The following is a 25,389-nucleotide window of genomic DNA, read 5'->3' on the forward strand; positions in this document are numbered from 1 at the left end:
CAAGAATGCACAAGGGAACGCGCACGAGCAGGGACGCGGGGGAGCCGGCGCCCCGCACGCGTCCCCGGAAAGACCGACTGCGGAAGAACCAAGCCGAACCCCCAAAGCGGGGAGGCGCAGGGCGGCGAGCCCCGGGCGACGGCCGAGCGTGTGCTGAGGGGACACCCCGGGGACAGCGGGACGCGGCTGTGCAGCGTCTACTACGAAATCGACAACCCAGACCAATGCTCCATTCGAGAAAGGGCAACTACTGCCTTAAAAAGTGTCGGTGTGGGGGCGCCGGGGGGCTCAGTCGGTCGAGCGTCCGACTTCGGCTCAGGTCATGATCTCACAGTTCGTGGGTTCGAGCCCCGCGTCGGGCTCTGTGCTGACAGCTCAGGGCCTGGGGCCTGCTTGGGATGTGTCTCCCCCCTCTCTGCCCCTCCCCTGCCCTCTCTAAAAAATAAATAAATATTAAAAAAAAAAAGTGTCAGTGTCACAAAAGGCAGGGAAATTTCCAGATTACAAGAGGCGAAGGAGCCGGGTAGCAACAGTGAGCCGGCGGGCGAGTGTGTCGGAGTCGGAAGCACCGTGAAGCGCGACCGAACCAGCTGACAAGGACGGGACCACACGGCACAAGAGACGGGGGCTCCCCCCAGCTGCCCCCCCGCTGCGCCCCAGAAGCGGCGCCGTGCAAGGGAGGGGAGGGGCACAGAGGCCACAGGGTGAAGGGCAAGGGGGTGCAAGTGTTCGGTGCACCGTTTCTGCTCTTGCAACTTTTCTGTACGCGTGGAATTATTTACAAATAAAGCTAAAAATGAGTAACGTTAAAATGATGAACTGCCTTGGTGTGGACTGATGTCTGGAGGCGCACACGGAGGTGGGTCCAGACACGGGCCTGCAGGGCATCCAGGTCCCTCCCTCTGCAGCAGGAAGTGGGGGCCGCACCTGGGGACCGGCTTCCACAGAAGTGCCTCAAATCCCGAAGAAGCAGGGACCACCTGTGGCAGCAAAGCCCCGGCAGGCCCGCGGGGTGCAGGTGACCGGTGGCTCACCCCAGCACAGAGTCGACACACCAGCTGCCCGTCCTTCTCTGAAAGGAAGAAGGCCAGTCCTCTGATAACTCGGCCGCACCGATGGCTTCTCTTACCTCGTGCTTGACCCTGAAATCCGGGGCTCTTGCACGCCAGCATCGTGGCTGTCACATTCATAATCCCTCGTCTGGGACATTGCAGTCTTTTCCTGAGGACCCGGGTGGACAGAAGTCAGCGGATCATCGGGACTCTCCCTCCACCGTCAGTCAGGAAGGCACCGCCCTGCGAGAGAGCAGAGGTGTCTAAGTACAGAAATTTGGAAAACATCTTTTGAGTCCAGGGAACATAATGGACCAGACCAGCCCCTCATAGCCCAGTGCACCAGCGAGAATAAGGAACATCCAGGCCTAAGCGCAGTTTCTCTGCTCCTCATGCCTGGCTGCTGAACTCCAGCCAGAGGAAGGCACCCAGGCCCCTCGCCAGCCGGCCCTGGGGAAGCTTCCTGCCACCTCTCAGACACGATGTCTTCAGCTTTCCAACAGGGACAGTATCACGTGCCTCGGGCTGCAGTGGTGCTGGGGACAAAGCATATGGCAAGGCCCAGACAGGGAAACACCCAGGAACAGGCAGCACTCACGCAGGATCACCTGACTGATGACGAAGGGTGGACTTTTCTTTTTAAAATATTTATTCATTTTTTGGGGCACCTGGGTAGCTCAGTTCGTTAAGCGTCTGACTTCAGCTCAGGTCATGATGTCACAGTTTGTGGGTTCGAGCCCCACGTCAGGCTCTGTACTGACAGCTAGCTCAGAGCCTAGAGCCTGTCTTCGAATTCTGTGTCTCACTCTCTCTCTGACCCTCCCCTGCTCATGCTCTCTCTCTCTCTCTCAAAAATAAATAAAACACTTAAAAAAATAAAATAAAATATTTATTAATTTTGGAGAGAGACAGACGGAGGGAGGGGCGGAGAGAGGGGAACAGAGGACCTGAAGCAGGCTCTGTGCAGTCAGCAGCAAACCCGACACAGAGCTCAAACTCACAAACCATGAGATCATGACCTGAGCTGAAATCGGATGCTCAATCAACTTAGCCACCCAGGTACCCAAGAGTGGACTTTTCAAAAATGGTGTTGTAGTGACTAGATACACTCATGGGAAAAAATGGATCCTGACCCCTACCTCATCCAATACAAGACTCCACTCTAGATGAACTACAGTTCTAAATATTGAAAGTAAAACAATAAAATTTTTAGAAAACATGTAGAAGGTTTTTTACTCTTACAGCAGGTTCAGGTACCTTAATCAGACATAAAAAACCACTAACCACACCCGATTACCTGGACCTGTGCACAGAGTTTCCAACAGCCATGGAAATGTTCCAGCCAAATGTTTATCACAGCAGAATGGACCCTTAAAGTTCCTCCAGGAGCCTACCCACACGTAGGTGAAGCTCCCAAAGGGTGAAAGACAGAAGCCAAGCACAATCAGATGCATACAGCACGATTCCGTCACATAAACACCCTCACATAAATACGTTCAAAATCAGGCCGAGTCAGCCTCTGTCAGAAATCAGAAGCAGCTGCCAGATAGTGAGGGGAGGGGTCCAGTTTGGTGCCATTTATGAGAGTGTTGGTTTATGGAAGCTCAGGACCTACATGCCTATGTCCTCACGCTTTTCTGTACACACATCCCTCAGTTTTGATAGAAAGCCTGCAGAAACTAGGAGCAAGAACAGAATGCCAGGACAGGACCCTCCCCAGCAGAGGCTGGTCTGCACACCCCACCTATGCTATTGAAGGGGAAATAAAACAAATTCAAGGCCCCAGGTTGGGCATGGCTAGCCAGGAGCCCAAGGGCGGGAGACTGCAAGGCAATCAGACCCTTTCCCCAAGGCTCAGAGGGATGGTGACAGCACAGATCAACCTGACAGTGCTTGGCTCGTGAGCTGGAGATCACCCACCTAGAGGAAATGCCCCCACCCTTCTCCTCTCTGCCATCTGAATATTCATACAAATTTTACTTAAATACTTAACTACTGGGAATGCCATTTAAAAAAAAAAAAGAAACTCAAGTATTTCTAACTCCTTGTCCATCTGGGTTGTAAACAGGTGACCTTCCTTTACGGCTTTAATATTAAAAAAATACTGAGCAGTGTTAGTAAAATTCTGAAAAACTTTTTAGTTTTTACCATAACCTGAAAGCAACTCAAATCAGCCACCTGCACCTGCGTACCCCCTTTCAGTTCTTGTCCGTCCTTTAAGGCTAGTCAGCCTTTGGTTGCTGAAGATTATACCGTTGAGACGCCAGACTGGCCCTCCTTCCTCAAGTCAACCCTGTATCAGTCCCTCCAGAAAGCCTCTCCAGTCCGGGACAGACACCACATCCCAGTGACTCCCAAATCCTCTGGGTCTGACACCAGACAGTAATAGCCCTCCGACTTCTGCTCTTCATTCCTGAAGTGGTCTTCATTCCTCTAGCTCCTTTGCATTTCCATGGGAATTTCTCCTTGTATTATCTTCGTCTAGTTTTGGTATCAGGTTAAGATTAGCATAATAAAATGAATTGAGAAGTACTCCATCCTCTCAATTTTCTGGGAGAGTTTGTACAGAATTGCTATTATTTGTTGCTCAAACATTTGGCGGACTATACCAGTGGAGCCATCTGGGCATGTCCTTTTCTTTGCAAGAAGATTTTTAATTACAATTTCAATTTGTTCAGTAGATATAGAGCTAACCAGGTCTTAAACTTCATGAGTCATGTTTCATGGTTTTGGCTTCCCAAGAATTTGTCCATTTCGTGTAAGTTGTGGCAGATTTATTGGCACAAAGTTGTTATGCCATTCTTTTATTTTATTTAAAAAAAATTTTTTTAATGTTTTATTTGAGGAAGAGAGACAGTGTGAGCAGTTGAGGGTCAGAGAGAGGGAGACACAGAATCTGAAGCAGGCTCCAGGCTCTGAGCTACCTGTCAGCACAGAACCCAATGCAGGGCTCAAACCCACAAACCGCAAACCCACGAACCCCAAGATCATGACCTGAGCCGAAGTCGGACGCTTAACTGACTGAGCCACACAGGCACCCGTATGCCATTCTTTTATTGTCCTTTTAAGATCAATATAATATGTAGTGATGCCATCTCTTTTGTTCCTGATATTGGTAATTTATGATCTTTTCCCTTCTTTACCTTATCTGGCCAGCCAGAAGTTTGTCAATTTTACTCCTCTTGAAGAAAAAAAAAAACAGTGTTGGGCTTCATAAATTCTCATTTTTTCCCTGCTTTAGTTTCTACTTTGATCTGAATTATTTCCTTTGCAGTCCTTTGGATTTCAATTTGCTTTCCTTTTTCTAGATTAAGGTAGAAACTGAGTTTAGTGCTTTGCATCTTTGTAAAGTTTCAATCTGAGTCAGGCATTTAGTGTTACAGAGACCCCCTTAGGGCATAGCTTTTGTGGCATCCAGCAAGTTTTGATTCTACTTTCATTTTTATTCAGTGCAAAAACTTGCCAATTTCCCTTCTGATTTCTCCTTTGACTCATGGATTACACAGAAGTATGTGATTTATTTTGCCAGTAGCTGGTGATTTTCTAGATATTTTTATTGGTTTCTAAATTTCATTTTTGTCAGAAAAACTATGATGCAGACAAATGGTCTATCCTGGTAAACAGCTCATATGCACTGGAAAGCACACTGTTGGGTGGACTGTTCTATGAATGTCAACTGGGTCAGGTGGGACGATAGCAGCAGCATTCATTTTCTGTCTACCAGTTTTACCAATTTCTGAGCAAAGGATACCAAGAGCTCCAACTTTATAACTGCAGATTTGTCTATTTCTCTTTGCAGTTCTATCAGGTTTTTGTTGTTTATCTTGATAGAGAGAGAGGCAGAGAGAGGAGGGAGAAAATCCCAAGCAGACTCCATACTGTCAGTGTAGAGTCCGACGTCAGACTTGAACAAATCATGAGATCATGACCTGAAATGAAATCGAGTTGGATGCTTAACCGAGCCACCCAGGTGCCCCAGTTCTATCAGTTTTAGTTTCATGTGTTTTGTAGCTCTGCTATTAGGTACATAAATTTATGCTGTCTTCTTGATGAATTAACCTCTTTTCCATCATGAAATATCTGTATCTGATAGTTTTCTTTGCTCTGAAATCACTATATTTGACATTATTACAGCAAATCCACCTTTCTTTCCATTAGTGTTAGAATTGTACATCTTTTGCCTTCTTTTTACTTTTAACCTGTTTGTGTCTTTAATATTTAAAGTGGGTTTATTGTTGCCACCATATATTTGGGTACGCCTTTTAATGCTGACAAATTCTGCCTTAAAATTTTTTTTAATGTCTATTTATTTTTGAGACAGGAGAGAGAGAGCAGGATCAAGGCAGGGGCAGAGAGAGAGGGAGACACAGAATCCAAAGCATGCTCCAGGTTCTGAGCTGTCAGCACAGAGCCAGACATGGGACTTGAACTCCCAAGCCATGAGATCATGACTCAAGCTGAAGTCGGACACTTAACCAACTGAGCCATCCAGGGTCCCTAAATTCTACCTTTTAATTGGGTGTTTAAATAGTCTAGATTTGTGATTCTTGACATGGTTAGGTTGAAATCTACCATTCTGCTACTCTAATTTTTTTTAATTTTTATTTTAATTTTTTATTGGGGGGGGGCAGGGGCAGAGAGAATCCTGATGCATGGGTGAATCCCATGACCGAGATTATGACCTTAGCAAAATGAAGAGTGGGCATTCAACCCACTGAGCCACCCAGCCACCTTCATCTTCCTACTTTAAAAAACTTGTCAGGGTACCTGGATGGCTCAGTCGGTTGAGCATCTGACTTTGGTTCTGGTCATGATCTCACAGTTCATGGGTTTGAGTCCCACATGGGCTCCGTACTGACAGCTCAGAGCCTGTAGCCTGCTTCGGATTCTGTGTTTCCTTCTCTGCCCTTCCCCCACTCACACTCGGTCTCTCTCAAAAATAAACATTAGAAAAAAAATTTTTTTAGAGCCTAAGTGTCCATCAACGGACAAATGGATCAGGGAGATGTGGTTTATCTATACGATGGAATACTCCATGGCAATAAGAGTGAAATCTGGCCTGTGCAGCAACATGGATGGACCTTGAGGGTGTTAGGCTGAGCGAAATAAGTCAGGCACAGAAGGACAAATACCATATGTCTACACGTACAGGAGGATTAGGAGGAACTTAACGGAGGAACAAGGGGGAGAAGAAGGGCGGAAATGGTGGGGGAAAGGGAGAGAGGCAAACCATGAGAGACTCTTGAATGCTGAGAACAAACTGAGGACTGATGGGGAGTAGGGGGGGGAAGGGGGGAGATGGGCATGGAGGAGGGCACTTGTGGGGATGAGCACTGGGTGTTCTATGGAAACCAACTTGACAATAAACTATTTGTAAAAAAATAAAATAAAATAGATAATTATCAAAAAAAGTTTTTAATTTGTCTCATTTATTTATTCTTTATTCCTTTTCCTCCTTTTTGCCTTTTTGGATTAAGTATTTTATGTGATTCAATTTTATCTCCACTGATAACTTATCAGCTGTATGTAATTCATTGTTTTACTATTTTAGTAGATAATTTGGGTTTATAGTGTCTATAAAGGCAAGTCTGCCTTCAAGGGAAATCAAACCACCTCAAATACGTGCATTTGTCATTTCTCTTCTCCTGGAGCTCGTGCCATTCTTGCCATATCTTATACTATATATAACCCCCACCTCCAGTCTGCTATCTTACTTTTCCTTCAATAATTATCTTGTAAAGAGATTTAAATAATAAGATAGTATATATCTATATCTATGTGTGTATCTAGCCAGGTAGCTGCCATTTCCAGGAATCTTCATTCTTTTGGGGAGATCTAGATTTCCACATGGTTTCATCTTCCTGTAACCTAAAGCCTTTAGTGCCATTCCTATAACATGTGTGGTGGTGAAGGTCTACTGGTGATGGATTCTTTCAGCTTTTCTACATCTGAAATATCTTTACTTCACCTTCATTTAGCGATGTATTTACACTGGCAGAGTTCAGGCTGGCTGCTCCCCAGCCTCTTCACCCACACTTTCCAAAGAGAAATCTGCTGTCATCTGCACCATTGTTCCTCTGTGTGCAGTCTTGTTTTCTGGCTGCTTTTTTATTTTTATTTTTTATTAAAAATTTTTTAAAAAATTTATTTTTCAGAGACAGAGACAGAGCATGAGTAGGGGAGAGAGAGAGAGACAGAATCCGACGCAGGCTCCAGGCTCTGTGCTGTCATCAGAGAAACCGACAAACCCACGAACTGTGAGATCAGGACCTGAGCCAAAGTCAGACACTTAACCAACTGAGCCACCCGGGCGCCCCGTTTTCTGGCTGCTTTTAAGACTTTCTCTTCATCACTGATTTAGAGCAATTTGATTATGACGTGCTTTGTGTAACAGTATTTGTGTTTAGGGTTTGTTAAGATTGTTTAGGTTGATAGTTTTCATTAAATTTGGAAGCATTTCAGCTTTCATTTCGATAGTGCTTCTGCACCTTTCCCTTCCCACTGGGAACTACAATCACACAAGTGTTGGCCCTCTGCCAGGAGTCCCACAGCTCAGTCCTGCTCTTTTGCTTTTTCAAGAGTACTTTTCCTCTCCCTGTTTTACTTTGCATAGTTCTTACTGTTTTATCTTCAGGTTCACTGAGCTTTTCTTCTGCAGTGTGCAATCTGCTGTTCATCCCACCCAGTATATTTTGCATTCAGACATTTTAGTTTCAACTCTGTAAGTTTAATTTGGATCTTTCTGTGGTTCACGGTCTTTTCTTCACCTTGTCTCTACTCAGTGTGTACAGTGTTCCTTTAGCTTTTTGAACACATGGAATATAGTTCTAATAACCTTTGTATTCCTATAAATATTCTTGAACTTTGTTTTGGGACAGTTACTTGGAAAATGTGTGGAACCTTCAGTTCTTGCTTCTCACACTGGTCAGGGGCACCAGAGCAGTATTTAATCTATGGCTAATAACTCTCCACTGAGTAGTCAACCCAGTGCCCTGTGAGTTATGAAGGTTCAGTCTGCCTCATGACGAGGCCCCTTTCATGATGTTCTGAGAGCTCTGAGCATCATTCTAACTCTTCTGGGGGATTCTCCCTGCCTCAACCAGCTTCATCACACCCACATGCTAACTGGTGCTCTCCCAGGGGCCTCCAAGTTCTCTCCACTTGCAGCATTCTGCTCTGCTGCTCTTCCCTACACACTCCATGGCCATGGCCGCCCCAGGCTCGATGCTCCATCTCCTGAACTCAAGGGCTCTGCCAGACCTGCATCCCTGCTGCACAACCTAGAAACTCCGCTCGTGCAGGGAGCCAAGAATCACTGGACTCACCTTGTTCGACTCTCATCTCACAGGAATCAGTATAGTTGTCTCAGACCCAAAACTTAGAAAAGCAAGGTTTCATAAATATTGTCCAGCTTTTTATTAGTTCCTTGCAAACGGGTAAATACGACCCCTGTTGCTTCATCTTGTGAACGGGAAGGAGGAAGTGCAAGTACTTTTGCTCAGCATTGCATAATTACACAAATAAAGTATTAGAATTGTGGTATTGAATTTCCCTTTGTCCCCAGAGGGTAAGCTCCATGAGGGCAGGGATGGTATTTGCTTTGTTAACCACTGCATCCTTGGCACAGAGTAATCAAACATTTACTGAATAAACACACTCCTTAATCATCTGGAATTTATCTTGGCATACTGTATAACTAGGGACTTAAAATGTTTGTTCTAGGCTATGCAGCGTATGGTTCCAAATATATGATAGTCTGGAAAACACTAAACTATATTAGTGGTACAAAGACTGGCTACCAGTGATTTAGAAGAGGGAGGAAGGTTGAACAGGGGATTTTTCTTTAATGTTTTATTTATTTCTGAGAGAGAGAGAGAGAACAGCATGAGCACCCCTCACCTTGCTGCCTTTGCTGCACTGCCTTCCAGAGCAGAGGATGAGGTGGGCTGGGCCTGTACAATGGACTCAGCTCATTGACCAGTTCCTGTTCTAGTGCCTGGTCATTTCATATCCAGTTTTTCCAGAAATGTGATGTACCCTCTCACTGTACCCTCAGGAGGCCTTGGTTTGCTTGTCCCTTGCACCCTGGATGCCATCTCTCCTCTGGACTTCCCACACTGGACCACCCTGCAGCTTTCTGGCTCAGGCACCTTCTCTCTGACCACTTTTCCATTTATGTCTCCCTATGCAGCATGTTCTTTCCAAGCAGCCTGTCCTCTGGAGGACCACCTCTTCTTAGGAGTGTCCCATCCCGCTATTTGCTATTGCTAATGGGGCTCTCATACTGATGGGTTTCTTTTTTCTTTTTCTTTTTATGTTTATTTATTTCTGAGAGAGAGAGAGAGACAGCATGAACAGGGGAGGGTCAGAGAGAGAGGGAGACACAGAATCTGAAACAGGCTCCAGGCTCTGGAGCTAGCTGTCAGCACAGAGCCCGACGTGGGGCTCGAACCCATGAACTGCAAGATCATGTCCTGAGCCAAAGCCAGGCACTTAACCGACTGAGCCACCCAGGCGCCCCTCATGCTGGTGGGTTTCTGACTTTAATTTCCTTTCTCAGCTCTGCCAGCTCACTTCCTCTCCTGCTATGTCATCTTTTCTCTTTATGTGTTTTGAATTTTGCATTTTTTAGTATACAGAAAAAGCTCTATCTAAACTTTCCATCTGTTATTTCTGTTTTCTTCACGCACTATTTAACTCTGCTCATTCCCTCTCTCTTCTCTTCTCCTTACTTAGTCCGTACATAAGGTTCACATTGGCTCCTGATTATTGCTCATCTTTCAATAAGAAAACAGACAGCCTCAAACCAGGTATATCATTCCAGGATGCTCTACTGTCAAATTTTCCTACAGGCTCCGCCCTGGAAATGAGTTTCTGGTATTAGGGCATTTTTGGGTTGCAAGAGACAGAAATCCAACTCAAACCGGAAGCAGAGACATCTGCACCCTCACCTAATAGGGCTGCCTGGGTTGAGGCCTTACAGATGCAGGGCTCCCAGAAAGGCCTCAGAGCCACCTCCCCTCGGTGCTCTGCTCAGGCTGGCGGCACTTTCAGGCAGGCTATCTCTGCCACCACAAGTCTCTTCCCTCTGGTCCAGCGAGAGAGTCTCCTGAAGGCTTCTAGCAACCACTGCGGCCTCAGTCTGGCTGGCACTCCATCGGCACATGGAGGGGTGGCTGCCTGCACAGCTCCTTCAGGGCCGGGGGCAGCCCAGCACCGCAGCCCGCTCCAGCTCGCTTCCCTCACCATGTGCCTCCCACATCTGGTCTGTCCCACAGCCACGGTTGTGTCACTTAATGCCGTCAGTCGTGTCCCTAAATCCTCTCTGTAAAGCACAAGCGCATCAGGGCTTGGCTCTCACTGCTCTTCCCCGTCTGGCAACATCCTCCTCCGGCTCCGGCTAGGGCTCTTCCTTGGATTCATTGTAGATTAAATCTCGTTTTGTACTTTTCATTCTTTTTGTTCATTTCAGTGAGTTTCAGGGAGGGAAGTAGAATAAACAAGTCTTTAGTCAGCCATCATCTCCAAAAGGCCTGAGTTCCATTCTCAATGCTGTTTTTAATAAGTTTTCCAAGTTCTGAACAATGAGTGCATCTCAGTTTCATGTTCTGAAAGCTTGGCTCTAAGCAGGAAGCACAATGGCCCATTCTCCACACTCAGTGACCAGGACAGGCTGGCATTTCCCGCTCGCGCCCCCCGCAAGGCTCTTCTCATCGACCCCCTCCAAAGGTTCCAACCATGACCCGACCTGCCAGTCATGGCATCCACTTGTGGGTCGGGACCAGCTTTTCAAACTTTTCTGGGAAAGGATGTCAGACCACACCCCACACAGAAAGGACGCTTGTTTGGGGACACTCTGGTGCAGCACAGAGTAAATCTCTGAGGGCATTTGGACAGCCGCCGCCCTGGGGACAGCACTTGGCTTCTGGCAGCAGGAGGCCCCACGACAGTCAAGACTCCCGGATGCGCTGGGCGGCACAGCCCCTGGACCTGTGGTCCTGGCCATCCTGGGCTTCTCTTGCCAACAAAACTGCACCAGGGCCCCCACAGGACCGTATAGCAACAACAACATACCATCGTGCATTCATGCGCCAGCGGTCAGAAAAGATAAGCCAGCCTGTGACCAGAACAGCCCCATGCCCGGGTCCCACTTGTCCCCCAAGCCCTCTACAAGCACGGCATGACCCCACTGGGCTCTGAGAGAAATGAGGGCAGCTGAGAAAGGGCTTTGTGACAAAGGGGTGACGGCAGCTCTGGGTCCCGCGGTCACCCCTTCCAGAGCCCACAGGCTGGGATGCCGGCCAGCCTCCAGCTGGTGGGAGGCTCCACCCAACTGCCTCAGCCCCCCAACGGGTAAGTTGGGGATATTGGCCAGAGTCTGAGGGCAGGACCAGGATGGAGGGAGACTCAGGTCTCCGCGAAGAAAGATGTAGAAGATGTTTTTCTTATTACTTGTATCTTGTGATTATTTAAAAATGCTCTAATTTCAGGGGCACCTGGGTGGCTCAGTTAGTTAAGCGTCCGACTTCGGCTCAGGTCACGATCTCACGGTCTGTGGGTTCGAGCCCCACGTCGGGCTCTGTGCTGACAGCTCAGAGCCTGGTGCTTGCTTCAGATGCTGTGTCTCCCTCTCTCTCTCTGACCCTCCCCCAGTCACGCTCTCTCAAAAATAAATAAACATTAAAAAACAATTTTCTTTAACGCTCTAAACTAGAATCATGCCTTCTGCTTGCTACTGCACTAGCACCTAGACCTTTGCTTTGTGAGTCAATAAACACTAAATGAAATAAAATAACTGACTGGTTTCTTAACAGAAGCCTCCTTTTGAGTGAAAAAACGGCTTAAGAAGTGTGACAGGCAAAGGAGCAAGAAGGCGTGTGTGTGTAAGGGAGCTTCTTGCCTATCCCTCCGCTTGGAGGGGCCAGCGAGGTCGGAGCCCGCAGGGCAGGGCGCAGCAGTCTGCAGACCTCAGGCAGATAGGAGTCATGAGGAAGATAAGCTCGCACACTGTAGCACGACTGGAAACAGACAAGGGCAGCCCGCGGCCTGGCCCTCGTCGCGGGGGCACCGTGGGGCCTGGTGTCCGGACCAAAGGCAGACTCCGCCTCGAAGTGGTGGGGTCTGAAACCGTCCCCCTAAGCCGGGCGTTTCTCCACCTGCCTTCATTTGTTTCATTTATGCTCTGCCTTTGTCATCTGTGCTTATTTTAAAAATAGTATTTTCAGCAGAACAGAATGTTTTTATTTCTATTAGAGGTTGCGGCGATGTTCCTCAGAAAGTCCTAAGCCTGTCCCTCGGCAGGTCCCAGCTGCCTCCTAGGGCACTTCCCACCCAGCCACACACTTGGTAGGGGGCAGGAGCCAACACCCGGCCCTGCTCCTCTCCTCTGCTCAGGGACTCTGTAGGGACTTCAGAAGAGCTGACTTCACGACTTACTTGTGCATTCTGGGACTGTTTCCAGGAGTATGGAAGGGGAGGCTGGAAAAGGGGGTCCCTGGCCCTGCGTCAGGCTGCTGTCTAGTCCTACGTGTGAGCTCCCTGCACTCTAGTCCTGAGAGATCGCCCCCCCCCCCCAAACCTGCTGCAGGTCCTTTACCTTGAAAGTCGGCGCAGGCACACCTCGGCAAGGCCCCGGACTCTCCGGCACGCAGCTCTCCGCAGTCAGCGCAGACGGAGGGCCAGCTCCCCTCCCCTCTGCAGAAGGCTGCCCCTTGCTCACTCAGCAGGTCCCGGGAGTCACAGGTGCAGGATGCAGCCTGGGTGACGTGCTCCCGGGTGGTGCATGGTGGAGGTAGGGTTCACGTGGAGAAATGGTGCCTGGCGCTCACTGAGGGTGCCAGCAAGGCCTGTGCTGCCAGGGCCGCCCCCTCAGCCCGGATAGCTGGGTCCTGCTCCTGCTCAGGTGCCTCCCAGCCTCGCCTCTGGAAGAGCATCAGCAAACTGGGGGCAAGGGAGGGTGGGGAGCGGCTTGCGCGTCTGGCCCCTGCGGACCCTTAGTCATGTGGGGCTTGGCCATCTTCCCCTCCACCTCAGGAGTCAGGCCCAGCTCAGGCCCTGCCCCAGGATGAGCAGACGGCAGCCCAGGGCCACCCGCCAGCCCAGACCTGCCCTGTGCTGATGCCAGGAGCCGCGGTGGTGGGTGAGGGGCCCACCCAGAGCAGGGCGCGATGCCAGCACCCGCACACCGTGTTGTGGGGGAGCCCCGAACCACACTGTGGGCCTCCAGCCCCCTGCCCGCCACCCCCAAGGGCAGCTGCTTGCTGCTCTCCTCCTCAGACTGCAGGAAAGTTCCGGGCATGAGTGGGCGACAAGGTTCTTGATTCCAACTTCCTACACGAGGCCCCAGAACAGAAGACTCTCTGTGCTGGCTCCTAACGGCGGCTGTTCGGAGAATGAGTCCCAGGAAGCTGCAATCTGCTCCTGGTGCCCAGCAACGCGCCTCACTCCAAGCTCGGGCACCGCCCACCTGGCATCTGAGCGGCAGCCCCACACAGGTCAGAATGGGGCTGTCGGCAAGGTAGACCCATCCACCGCTCCCTTGCCCTGGATACCATATCTGGCTCTGCCCTCAGCCTCCCCAGGAGCGACTTCCACACCTGTGTCCTAGGAAAGGGCAGGGGCCATGGCAGTGATGAGGGGTCCTGAGGCTCCCCTCAGGGAGAGACACATACACCATGGGCACCCTCGGGTCAGGGTGAGGCCACTGGGACACTAAACAGCACCATCTGTTCACCCATTCTCATTTAGACAGGAAATGCCAAAGACTCGAGCCACCTCCCAGGAGGCTGCCCTGCCCCCCCACCCCCCGGCCTGTTGCACTGACAAGGGCACCTTGACAGCCCTCAGAACCAAGCAGCGGGGGCCAGCCGGTGCATCCCCTCATGCTTAGTCAGTCTGAGCTCTAGAACACAAGCCTGCCATCTCCAGAGTACTTCACCATCCTCACGGCTGAAAGGCCAGCACACATTCCCAAATGTCAAGTTTGCCAATTCCCGTGAACAGATAAACCCATGTAGCTAAACATGGCCTAGCAAAGGAGCAATTCACCAGCAGCTGCCACAAAGGGCCCATGTCCACGTGGTGCGAAAGTTTACACAGAACTGAGACCGACGAGCAGCATGAAGTTCTAGGTCGGCTCAATTATGTTTCAGGAAGGGGAGTAGAGTCGAGTCCTTTCCTGACACAGAAACCACAGCAGGGCTTCCCACCCACAGGCCGCAGGAGCATAACTGCTGAAGAACGCTCCTGAGCAAGGGGGGTGGGCTGCGGAGCAGGAAAGCACTTGGGGGGACACTGACCACTGGCCAACATATTTTCAAAGTGATAAAATGACATTTTCAGTCAAAACCACAACAGCTAATTTGACGATTATGAGAGTCATTCTCAGGCCAAAAGGAGGTGCTGCATGACCACGAACTTCTTTTTTTTAATGGATTATTATGGAGGTGGGGACAGGGACAGAGGGAGGGAGGGGGAGAGAGAGTCCCAAGCAGGCCCTGGGCTGTCGGCACAGAGCATGATGAGGGGCTCGAACCCATGAACTGCGAGATCATGGCCTGAGCTGAGATCATGAGTCAGACGCCTAAATGACTGAGCCACCAGGGGTCCCACCAGCTTCCTTATTGGGAGGACTCAGAGTGAGTGTATGATAAAATGTTAATCAAACGCCAGAGAAAATAAAACAAAAATTTTATCAATCCCATAGAAAGCAGGATAGAAAAACATCAGGACACAGACATAACCAGCAATGGGAGCTCTGAGCCCTGCACACCCGAGGACATGTGTGCCCCCAGGAACAGATCCCACTGGGCTCTGCACGCGGCCCTGAGCACAGCAGGGCCTGGGGTCCGCATCCCTCTGTCACCAGCAGGGTCTTCAGGGCTTCTGCTGTCTGTGAGGGAGTCCCTTCCAGTTATTCACTTGAAGTTCCAGAAAACTGCAGATGAACTTGAGAAACATTTCACCAGCTATCAGAGGCTCCTCTCTGCCCAGTCCCAGTTACAGAAGGGAAACAACTTCCCAGAACCAGAAAGGCCAGGCTGAGCCGAGCACGGTGCCAGGTGCCAGTGCCCCTGCTCTGACACAGGACCCACTGGAAATATTCTGGAGTGAAGACCTCCATTCCCGTCAGAATAATGAACCAGACAGCTCATGCAACCCTCTGAGAGAGAACAAAGAAACAATATTATGAGGGTTCAAACAAGGTGAGTCACACACAACCAGTTTTAAGATGCCAGTCTGACTCTTTCCATCCAACGATGGAAGAGCATTCAGTGGTTAAAACTCTTGCTGAGGACAACTAGAAAACCAAATTTAAAAAAAAAGGGAGGGGGGGAAGCCTGTGTGGCTCGGTAGGTTAAGTGTCAGGTAATGGTCCCAGGGATCATGGGATCAAGCCCCAAGTTAGGTTCCTTGGTGAGCGTGGACCCTGCTTAAGACTGTCTCTCCCTCTGGGGGCCCTGGCTGGCTCAGTCGGTTGAGCATACAACACTTGATTTTGGCTCGGGTCATGATCTCATGGATTTGTGAGTTCGAGCCCCACGTTAGGCTCTGTGCTGGCAGCATGGAACCTGCTTAGGATTCTCTCTCTCTCTGCCCCTCCCCTGCAGGAGCTCATGCTCTCTCTCTCTTTAAAAAAAAATAATAATAATTTAAATCTATTTGAAGGGGGTGCCTGACTCTTGATTTCAGCTCAGGTCATGATCTCAGGGGGTTCAAGCCCTGCATCAGGCTCTGTGCTGGCAGCGCAAAGCCTGCTTCGGATTCTCTCTCCCTCTCTCTCTCTCTCTGCCCCTCCCCCACTTGCACTATCTCTGTTTCTTTCAAAATAAATAAACTAAAAAAATTTTGTTTTTAGGGGCTCCTGGGTGGCTCAGTCGGTTGGGCGTCCAACTTTGGCTCAGGTCATGATCTCACAGCTTGTGGGTTTGAGCCCCGCGTCGGGCTCTGTGCTGACAGCTCGGAGCCTGAGGCCTGTTTCAGATCCTGTGTCTCCCTCTCTCTCTGATCCTCCCCTGCTCATGCTGTCTCTCTCTCAGAAATAAATTAAAAAAAAAAAAAAAAAACATTAAAAAATTTTAAAATCTTTGTTTTTAAAGAAATAAATCTATTTGAAGGCAAGGAAATGCTACAGTATAGCCAGGAGCCACAGGGCCAGGACCCTGGAAGCCACAGGAGAAGGGAGCCTGCTCAAGAGCCAGGGTAGTGAGGGTGGAGGGAGGCAGGAGCGGAGTGTCAGTGTGGCTGTGCAGCGGGCACACGGAGTGCCTGTCCAGGCCACATGGCCATGCAGCTGGGACTCACAGGGCAAGGCATGGGCTAATGGCAACAGTGACTAATGGATTATCTAGATGACAAGATTTAGAATTTCAGGGGACAGAGTGAAGAAGACAGGGAGCTGCAGGCACTGGCCCCACTCCCCACAGCTCCTGATGTCCCCACGTGATGCGGGTGATGTGACGGCTCCCAAATGGCACTAGCCACCGATATGGTCCAAGAACTAGAAACCGCCTCATGCTTCCCTTCCTGGAAATGACTGAGATGTCATCAGAGAATGTCCAAACAGGAGGCTCTAAGAACAGTCCTGGGTCCCCTCAAGTCTCACCTGTACTTCTTTGCACAGTCCATGATACATAGTACCAGCCACGTCTCTGCACCTTTTCTTTAATCAAACTATGCACACATATGGTTTCCAGGACCAAGGCATGCTCTACCCCTGGTGCCCCACTGTCACACGCCACATTGTCATTCCACACCCCAAGGATTAGCTCTCCTCATCTACAATCTAGTTTTGGTAAAGAACATCTCAGTCACTTCCAGTGAAGGAAGGATGAGGCAAATTCTGAGGTCTCTGAAAGTTTCAATGGGTAAAAAATAGTATACTGGAAATCACCGTCCCATCAGATTTTTTTTTTAACACTGATTTATGGACTTCTAAATTCCAGAATTGCTATGAAGAAGTCCAAAGACAACCTGATTCTTGATTCATGAACTGACCTGTTTCTCTCTGAAAGCTTCAAGAGTCTTCTGCTTGTCCTACTGTAGAATTTCAAGATGATGGGTCTGATTTCATACACTGTGCTGGATGTCTGGTGGCTCCACAGCATTTTCTTCAATGACTTTGTGGGTGACTTTCTGTCACTGATGTTTCCTCTCTTCCATGTCTGAAACTTTCACTATCTGGGTACTGGGCTCCCCAGACAGGTCCTCTAAATATTCGTCCCTCCTGTTTTCCAGCTCTGTGTTCTACATCCTGAGAGATTTCCAACTTCATCTTGCAACCTACGCTGCTGTGCAGCCTCCCTGGGTCTGAGCCCTACAAAGGGTAATTACGTCAGACGATGCTTCGATCGAGAGACGTGGTTATCACCTGCTAGGCATTCCTTCTCACACTGCACTCTTTCCTTTTAAAATCATTTTCCTCCTTCTTGCAGACTATCTTTTAGAAGCACCTTTAATGAAGTTCTGTGGATAGTAACCTCTTTTGGTTTATTTGAAAAAAAAATCTTCATTTCAGCTTTGTTCTTAAAAGATAATCTGGCTGGACACCAAGTCTGGTTGGGGGTTTCTCCTCCTCAAATCTCAGACCCCTTCCACCACCTTCTGGCTTCTCGTTGCTGCAGAGAAGGCAGCCAGCAGTGTTATCATTACTCTGGATGGCCTCCTACTCCTGGGTGAACTGTATGTATGTATGTTTAATATTTATTTTTGAGAGGAGGGAAGGGGCTGAGAGAAGTGGACGGAGGATCCAAAGCAGACTCTGTGCTGACAGCAGAGAGCCCGATGCGGGGCTGGAACTCACAAACTGCGAGATCATGACCTGAGTCAAAGTGGGACACCCAACTGACTGAGCCACTCTGGCGCCCGTGTTTATTTATTTTTCAAAAATTTTATTTTTAAGAAATCTCTACACCCAACATGGGCCTCAAACTCACAACCCCGAGATTGAGACTCACATGCTCCTCCCACTCAGCCGGCCAGCACCCCCACTCCCGGTTGCTTTTAAAATCCTCTTGGTCAGGGCGCCTGGGTGGCTTAGTCGGTTAAGCGTCCGACTTTCGCTTAGGTCATGATCTCGCGGTTCGTGGGTTCGAGCCCCGCGTCGGGCTCTGTGCTGACTGCCAGCTCGGAGCCTGGAGCCTATTTCAGAGTCTGTGTCTCCTTCTCTCTCTGACCCTCCCCTGCTCACGCTGTCTCTCTTTCTTTCTCCTAGAAATAAATAAAACATTAAAAAAAAATACTCTTGGTCTTAGGTGTTTTGGAGTATCACTATGATGTGTCTCAATAAAGACACTATTTATCCTGTTTGAAATAAATTATATTTCTATCATCACATCTTTTATCAATTCCAGGATATTTTTCAGCCAATAGCTCTTCAAATATTGCCTCTCCTCCTTTCTATTTCCCCTTTTGGGGCTGAAATCAAATGCATCTTATTAAACTTTTCCATTGTGTCCTCTGCCTCCTCTCCATCACCTTTTCCATCCTATTTTCCGCCTTTTTTTTTTTTTTAAGTTTACTTGGCGGGTGGGGGGGGTGGGGGGAGAGTGTGCAAGTACATGCATGACAGGGGAGGCGCAGAGGAGAGAAGGAGAGAGAGAATCCCCAGCAGGTTCCGTGTGGTCAGCACAGAGCCCAACTCAGGGCTTAAACCCAGGAACCGTGAGGTCATGACCTGAGCTGAAATCAAGAATCAGACGCTTAACAGAGGCCTCATCCTATCTTCCATCTGACTAACCCTTTGCTGTGTTAATAAACTCCTTTCAGTTTGTTCACAAAGTCTCACTTTAACTGTGTATAATCTGATAGCTGTTAATTTTTTAAGTTTCAAATATTTGTTTCTAGAGATTCCATTTGGTCTCTTTCAAATCTTCCGATCCTTCCAATTTTCTGCTCATCTTTATAGTTCTGTTTCACTTCTTTAAAGTCCCTGGAGCCTCTAAATTCTGAGCTTTTTGAGGATTCTGTAGAGCAAATAGGATTAGTTCTCAGATTTCCTCACTGCCAACACAGAATCTGGCTTTCTCGTATCTGCCAAGTAAATTGTGACTTATCCATCTGCTTCCCAGCTTCCCAAACTTTACTGCTATTGTCTCCCTCTCACTTTACCCGACCTTCTAAGTCTGACTTTTTAGAACATCACTGTTCCTTTAGCAGGTGTTTGGGAGAGAGTGAAATTGGATGTTTAATCTGCCTTCCTTACCTGAAAGTCAACATGCTTTCTTTAAAGGAGTGCCTGGGTGGTTTGGTAGGTTAAGCTCAGCCCATAATCCCATAGTTTGTGAGTTAAGCTCCATGTCAGGCTCTGTGCTGACAGCTAGCTCAGAGCCTGGAGCCTGCTTCAGACTTTGTGTCTCCCTCTCTCTCTGCCCCTCCTCTGCTCTCAGGCTCTGTCTTTCAAAATAATTTTTTTAAATCTAAAAACTACCTTCGGTATAAAAAACTGGAATTGGACATGGACTCTAGAAATAATTTTAATTAATTTAAAATTTCATTTACACCCTAAAAATTATTTCAAACACAAAGGAAATAACTTCTTAACCTCATCACCTATTAACATTAATCATATCAGAAGTACAGGCACATGCCATCAACATCTTCCTGGTTAACATTTCTTGGTGGCATGTCTTTTGATTCTTAATAGTTTAAAAGTCCATAAATCATATTAGTCCTCCAAAACATATTTCAGTTACTAGTTATAGGTATAAATTAGTATTTATGTCAGAAAACCAAATGAAAATTTTCTTCAAAAAAACATGCAGAAAAAAACTTCAAGTTGCATCTCTGACCCAACGAGAAGTCATAATTGCACATGTGTGTCTAGAAAGTACACCAAGTGACAAGTGGGTATGTGTCACACTGATGCCGCAGACAGCAGCATCCAGGTTTTACCACAGGAAAGTGGCAGCAAATATTTCAGTTGTCTGGAAAGCAGAAAAACACTTTTGACATGCTAACATCCTACCATGATAGCCTATTTCTTATAAAAAGGTGTTTTACCATTGTTTCTAAGAAACTAGTTGGATGATATAATGAATTAATTTTTTCCATTTAATATGATAGAAAAGCCTTGGCTTTTTCATATAGAATGTCTGATTTTTTTTCTGTTTTTTTTTTTAACGTTTATTCAATTTTGAGAGACAGAAAGAGACGGAGTATGAGGTGGGAAGGCAGAGAGAGAGGAAGGTACAGAATCCGAAGCAGGCTCCAGGCTCTGAGCTGTCAGCATAGAACTCAACACAAGGCTCGGACCCATGAACCAGGATATCGTGACCTGAGCTGAAGTTGAACGCTTAACTGACTGAGCCACCCAGGCGCCCACAGAGTATGTGATTTTCAAGACAGGTTACTGATGTTAAGTGAAAAGTACCTGACTACTTGGTCTTTGTAGAATATATTACAAGTGTTATGTGAAAATACTGAAAACCATTTCTGCTAAAAGGAAGATTCAAGAAAGCTATGCCCTATTAGAAGTCCCCTAATACCAAGGATTTGCTAAACTCAGACAAGTTCAAACAAGCTACCACTTGCTTGCTTGTCTGCCTTTGACCCTGCTCAGTTCATACAGAATGTGATTCAAAGAAGGCAGTTTTCATGGCAAAACTACAAAGCAACATTTCAATACAGATTTAGCAACAACAAAAAGTGCTGAAGTATTGCAAGAAAGAACAGCGTTTTCCCGATAAGTACCCACTGAGGCAGATAAACATTCCACAAAATGTTGTTAAAAATGTAGCCAAGGGACACCTGGGTGGGTTGAACGTCCAACTCTTGACTTCAGTTCAAGCCATGAACCCAGGGTCGTGGGATCGAACCCCATGTCAGGCTTCACGCTCAGTGTGGAGCCTGCTTAAGTTTCTCTCTCCCTCTGCCCCTCCCCTGCTCACTCACACTCATGTGTGTGCACTCTCTTAAATTTTTTTTTAATTTAGCCAAACTTTCCATTTCACTGTTGCCAATTTTAGCATCTCCCCAGTGTTTTGTTCTGGTTTTTTACTTCATCAGGCTTTGGTGCGTATGACAGATGGTGTGTTGATATCATTTTTATCTATATTGGCACTCCTCTAGTTCTTTCTTATTTGTGAAAGTAAAATTCACATTTAACTCCATTTTTTTAAATCTCAGTAATCTTTGTATTCATCCTAGCAAGTACAAAAATTCAAAACACATCTTTTTAATAAGATATTAACCAAGCAAGCCTCGGCCATGCTGAGGGTTATTACTGACCAACCACAACAAAGTAAGTATTGCAACGAAGTGAGTCAAATGAATCGTTTTGTTTCCCAGTGCATATAAACATTACGTTTACACTACACTGTCATCTATAAGTGTGCAACAGCATGATGCCTAAAGAGACACTGCAAATATCTTAATTAAAAAAATACTTCATTGCTGGGACGCCTGGGTTGAGCATCTGACTTTGGCCCAGGTCATGATCTTATAGTTTCTGAGTTCGAGCCCCGCGTCGGGCTCTGTGCTGTCAGTGCAGAGTCTACTTCAGATCCTCTGACCCCTTCTCTCTGCCCCTCCCCTACTCGTTCTCTCTCTCTCTCAAAATAAATACACATTAAAAATAGTTTTAAAAAATACTTCAGGGGCGCCTGGGTGGCTCAGTCGGTTAAGTGTCCAACTTCACTCAGGTCATGATCTCATGGTTCGTGGGTTCGAGCCCTGTGTCGGGCTCTGTGCTGACAGCTCAGAACCTGGAGCTTCTTCGGATTCTGTGTCTCCCTCTCTCTCTGATCCTCACCCACTCACGCTCTCTCTCACTCTCAAAAATAAACATTAAAAAAAATTTTTTTTAATACTTCATTGCTTAAAAAAATGCTAACCATCATCTGAGATTTCAGTGAGTTGTAATCACTGATCACAGAGCACTATACCAACTATAATAATAAGGGAAAAGTTCCCAATACTGTATTAACACAATGTGACCAGAGACATGAAGTGAGCAAATGCTGATGGAAAAATGATACTGATAGACTTGCTTGATGCAAGATTGCTACAAACTTTCAATTTCTAAAAAACATAATATCTGCAAAGTGCAATAAAGTTGAAGCTTGATTAAATCGAAGTGTGCCTATATGTGTGGTCTTCACCAGCTCAGAAGCTAGTTCCCCTTTAGTGTGGACATCTCCAGAGACCTCTAGGTTGGGGTCATTTGTCTCTGGGGTCTCCCTGGGCACCAGCTCTCACAGAGGTGATCTGGGACTGGTATCTGAGAGGTCCTGAGCCACAGGATCACGGGTAGAAAGACCACGCTGCTTCCAGTTCTTGGGGCCAGCATGTCAGCACCAGTGCCCAGGGCCCCAGGCAGCAGAAACACGAGGTGTTGCCAATGAACACATCCAAAGCACCTTCCAGCAGGAAGCCCTTCCGGGGGAAACACCACGCAGCCTCCGTGCTCGCCCGGCACTCGCAGAAACAAACACCACAGCCTGCACAAACACCCATTCGGCCCCGCAGCCTGCGGCACAGGCACGGCCAGCTGTCCCTACAGACATCTGCCATGCACACACGAGCACATTCCCCGACCTCACTGCTGCCTACCCATCAGCACCCAACCCCACACCATTCACTTCTCCTCAAACATGGCCTCTGTGTGCTCCTCCAAAAGCAGGTTTGGGAGGTTTAGCTAGGAAGTGCACCCGAGAACCAAGCCCCCGCTGGCTGTGTGGGGATCTAACAGTGTCCCCTAAGGCAGGGAGCTGGCTGTGCCCAGGGAGCGCAAGTGAGCAGAGGCCTGTGGATGCCACTGGCCACAGCTGCAGTCTGCGACCTGGAGGGGCATGGGCAGAGGCCCCCATGTGGCCACCCAACACACTTGCCCTCTCCAGTATGTGTGCGTGTCTCCCACATAGCCAAGCAGCTCTCCAATCCTTGCAGACACTGACCAGAGCCCCGCAGATCTGACTCAATTCTGACTCCTTCAACCTGGCGTCAGCTTCAGATCCCCCAGATCAAGGGCTCCGTCCCACAAGACTGACCCCACTTCAGACGTCAGTTGCAAGTCCAGGTTGTCACTGGAGCTTCTGACCACCTGGTGGTAAACCGGAGATTTCCATACCCCCTCCTCAGGTTCCATTAATTTGCTAGAGTAGCTCACAGAACGCAGGAAATGAGTTTACTCACTAGATTACTAGTTTACTACAAAGGATATAAAAGGATATGAATCAACAACCAGATTAATAAGAGATCCATAAAGCAAGGTCCCAAACAAAGAAGTTTCTGTCCCCGTGGTCTGGGGTGTGCCACCCTCCCAGCACACAGATGCATCCTGGTTCACCAACTCAGAAGCTCTCCAAAACCTGTCCTTTGGTGTTTTTAATGAGGCATCATTAGTAGGCAGGATTGATGAAGTCACTGGCCAGTGGCGACTGCGCTCCATCTCCAGCTCCTCCCCTCCCCTGAGGTCAGGAGGTGGAAATGAAAGTTCCAACTTCTTAATCCCATGGATGGCTCCCTGACCATCATCTTTAGGGGCTTTCCAAAAGTTACCTCCTTAATGCGAGACACCCACTTCACCTTGATGGCTCTGATGACAAAAAACCAAACATGTAACAAAAGATGCTTCCATTTCTCCTATTGCTTAGGAGGGTTTTAGGAACTGTGAGCCAGAACCCTACGGAGACCAAAACGTCATCAGTTATAAGTCACAATATCAACCTTGGGTCTCTTGGCACATCATGCACTCACCCAACCCCACAGGGACTGAACTCCCTCAGCACCACCCAGGCCACAGCCCTGGAATGGCCGATCAGTGATGTCTCGAGCTCCCGAATCTGTGGTTACGTGTCACAGCAGCAACAGAAATCTGGGGAGCACCTTGAATTTTGGCTTCCCAAACTTGGGAAGTTTGGCTGTTGTCATGGTCCCTCCCACGTGCTGTCCTCTTCCTCCATAACCTCTCCCCTCAGGTTTCAGTCAGGCGCTAATTTCCCCATATTAAAAATTGCAACTTAGAGAGCCTGCCCCTTTGTTCTGGCCCCCCTGCTTCCCCACTTTTGCCGAGACCCTGGTCTCCACCTCCTCACTCCCCACAATCCCAAAAACCTGAACTGTGTCCCTATCTATCACTCTGTGACTTCCAAGCCAATGACTGGCACTAATATTGCTGAACGCCCAAGACCTCTTAGACATGATGCTCAAAGCACATGTGACAGAAGAGAAAACTGGTAGAACAGGACTTTGTCAAAATTCAAAACTGTGCTTCAAATGACATCTTTAAGAGAGTGAAAAGACAAGTCACAAGCAGAAAAGAAAAATCTCTGCAAATCATGTATCTGGTAAAGAATTTATATCCACAATGTAGTAAAAAACTCAATAACAAGAAGAAAACAACCCTATTAAAAATCAGGCAGGGACACCTGGGTGGCTGAGTCAGTTAAGCATCTGGCTTGGGCTCTGGTCATGATCTCACGGTTCGCTGAGTTCAAGCCCCACATCAGGCTCTGAGCTGACAGCTGAGAGCCTGGAGCCTGCTTCAGATTCTGTCTCCCTCTCTCTCTGCCCCTCCCCCACTTGTGTTTCTCTCTCTCTCTCTCTCTCTCTCTAAAAATAAAAAAATAAAAAATAAACATTAAAAAATGTTTTAAATCAAAGAATGTGAACAGACATTTCTTCAAAAAAGATACACAAATGGCCAGAAAGCAAATAGAAAGATGCTCATCATCACTGGTCATCAGGGAAATGCAAATGAAAACCACAGTGAGATGCCACTTCACATCTACTACCAAGAGGATGGACAATGACAAGTGTTAAGGATGTGGAGAAATGGGGGCTCCCATTCATGGCTGGGGGGCAGACAAAGTGACACAGCCTCCTTGGAAAACAACTTGGCAGTTTCTTAAAAAGTTAAAACATAAATTTACCAAACAACCCAGCAATTGCAGTCTGAGGACTCTACTCAGGAGAAATTAAAACAGGCATTTATACAAAGACCTGTGTGGGAACATTCACAGCAGCATGACCCCTAAGAGCCAAAACCTGAAAAACCCAGGGAACAGACAACCAAAATGTGGATGTCTACACAGCAGGATGCTCAGGCTCTAAAGTAACCTGTTAGCAAAAACATCACACATGGGATGCCTAAGTGGCTCAGCAGGTTAAGTGTCAGACTCTTGGCCTCAGCTCAGGTCATGGTCAAGGTCTATAGGATGAAGCCCCGTGTGGGGCTCTGCACTGTCAGTGGGGAGCCTGCTTGAGATTCTCTCTCCCTCTCTCTGCCCCTCCCCCAACTCACACGTGTGCCTGCTCTCTCTCAAAATAAACATTTAAAAGCATTATCCTTCCTTTCTAAAAAAAAAAAAAAAAAAAAAAAAAGCCACACACTAAGACC

At 47.8% G+C, this 25,389-nt stretch overlaps 1 protein-coding gene across 2 annotated transcripts in view; it reads right to left on the minus strand.

The window, feature by feature from the left end:
• Window positions 1-25,389, minus strand: part of ARHGAP39 (Rho GTPase activating protein 39) — a 115,300-nt gene that overhangs the window by 65,014 nt on the left and 24,897 nt on the right. For both annotated transcript variants that reach the window (XM_039254052.1, XM_039254051.1), the window contains exon 2: window positions 1,130-1,295. In XM_039254052.1, the coding sequence (XP_039109983.1) occupies window positions 1,130-1,209 (80 nt within the window). In that variant the 5' untranslated portion in view covers window positions 1,210-1,295. The remainder of the gene's footprint in view (window positions 1-1,129; window positions 1,296-25,389) is intronic.

This window comes from Hyaena hyaena, unplaced genomic scaffold (assembly GCF_003009895.1).
Source record: "Hyaena hyaena isolate Hyena2069 unplaced genomic scaffold, ASM300989v1 scaffold_474, whole genome shotgun sequence".
NCBI lineage: Eukaryota > Metazoa > Chordata > Mammalia > Carnivora > Hyaenidae > Hyaena > Hyaena hyaena.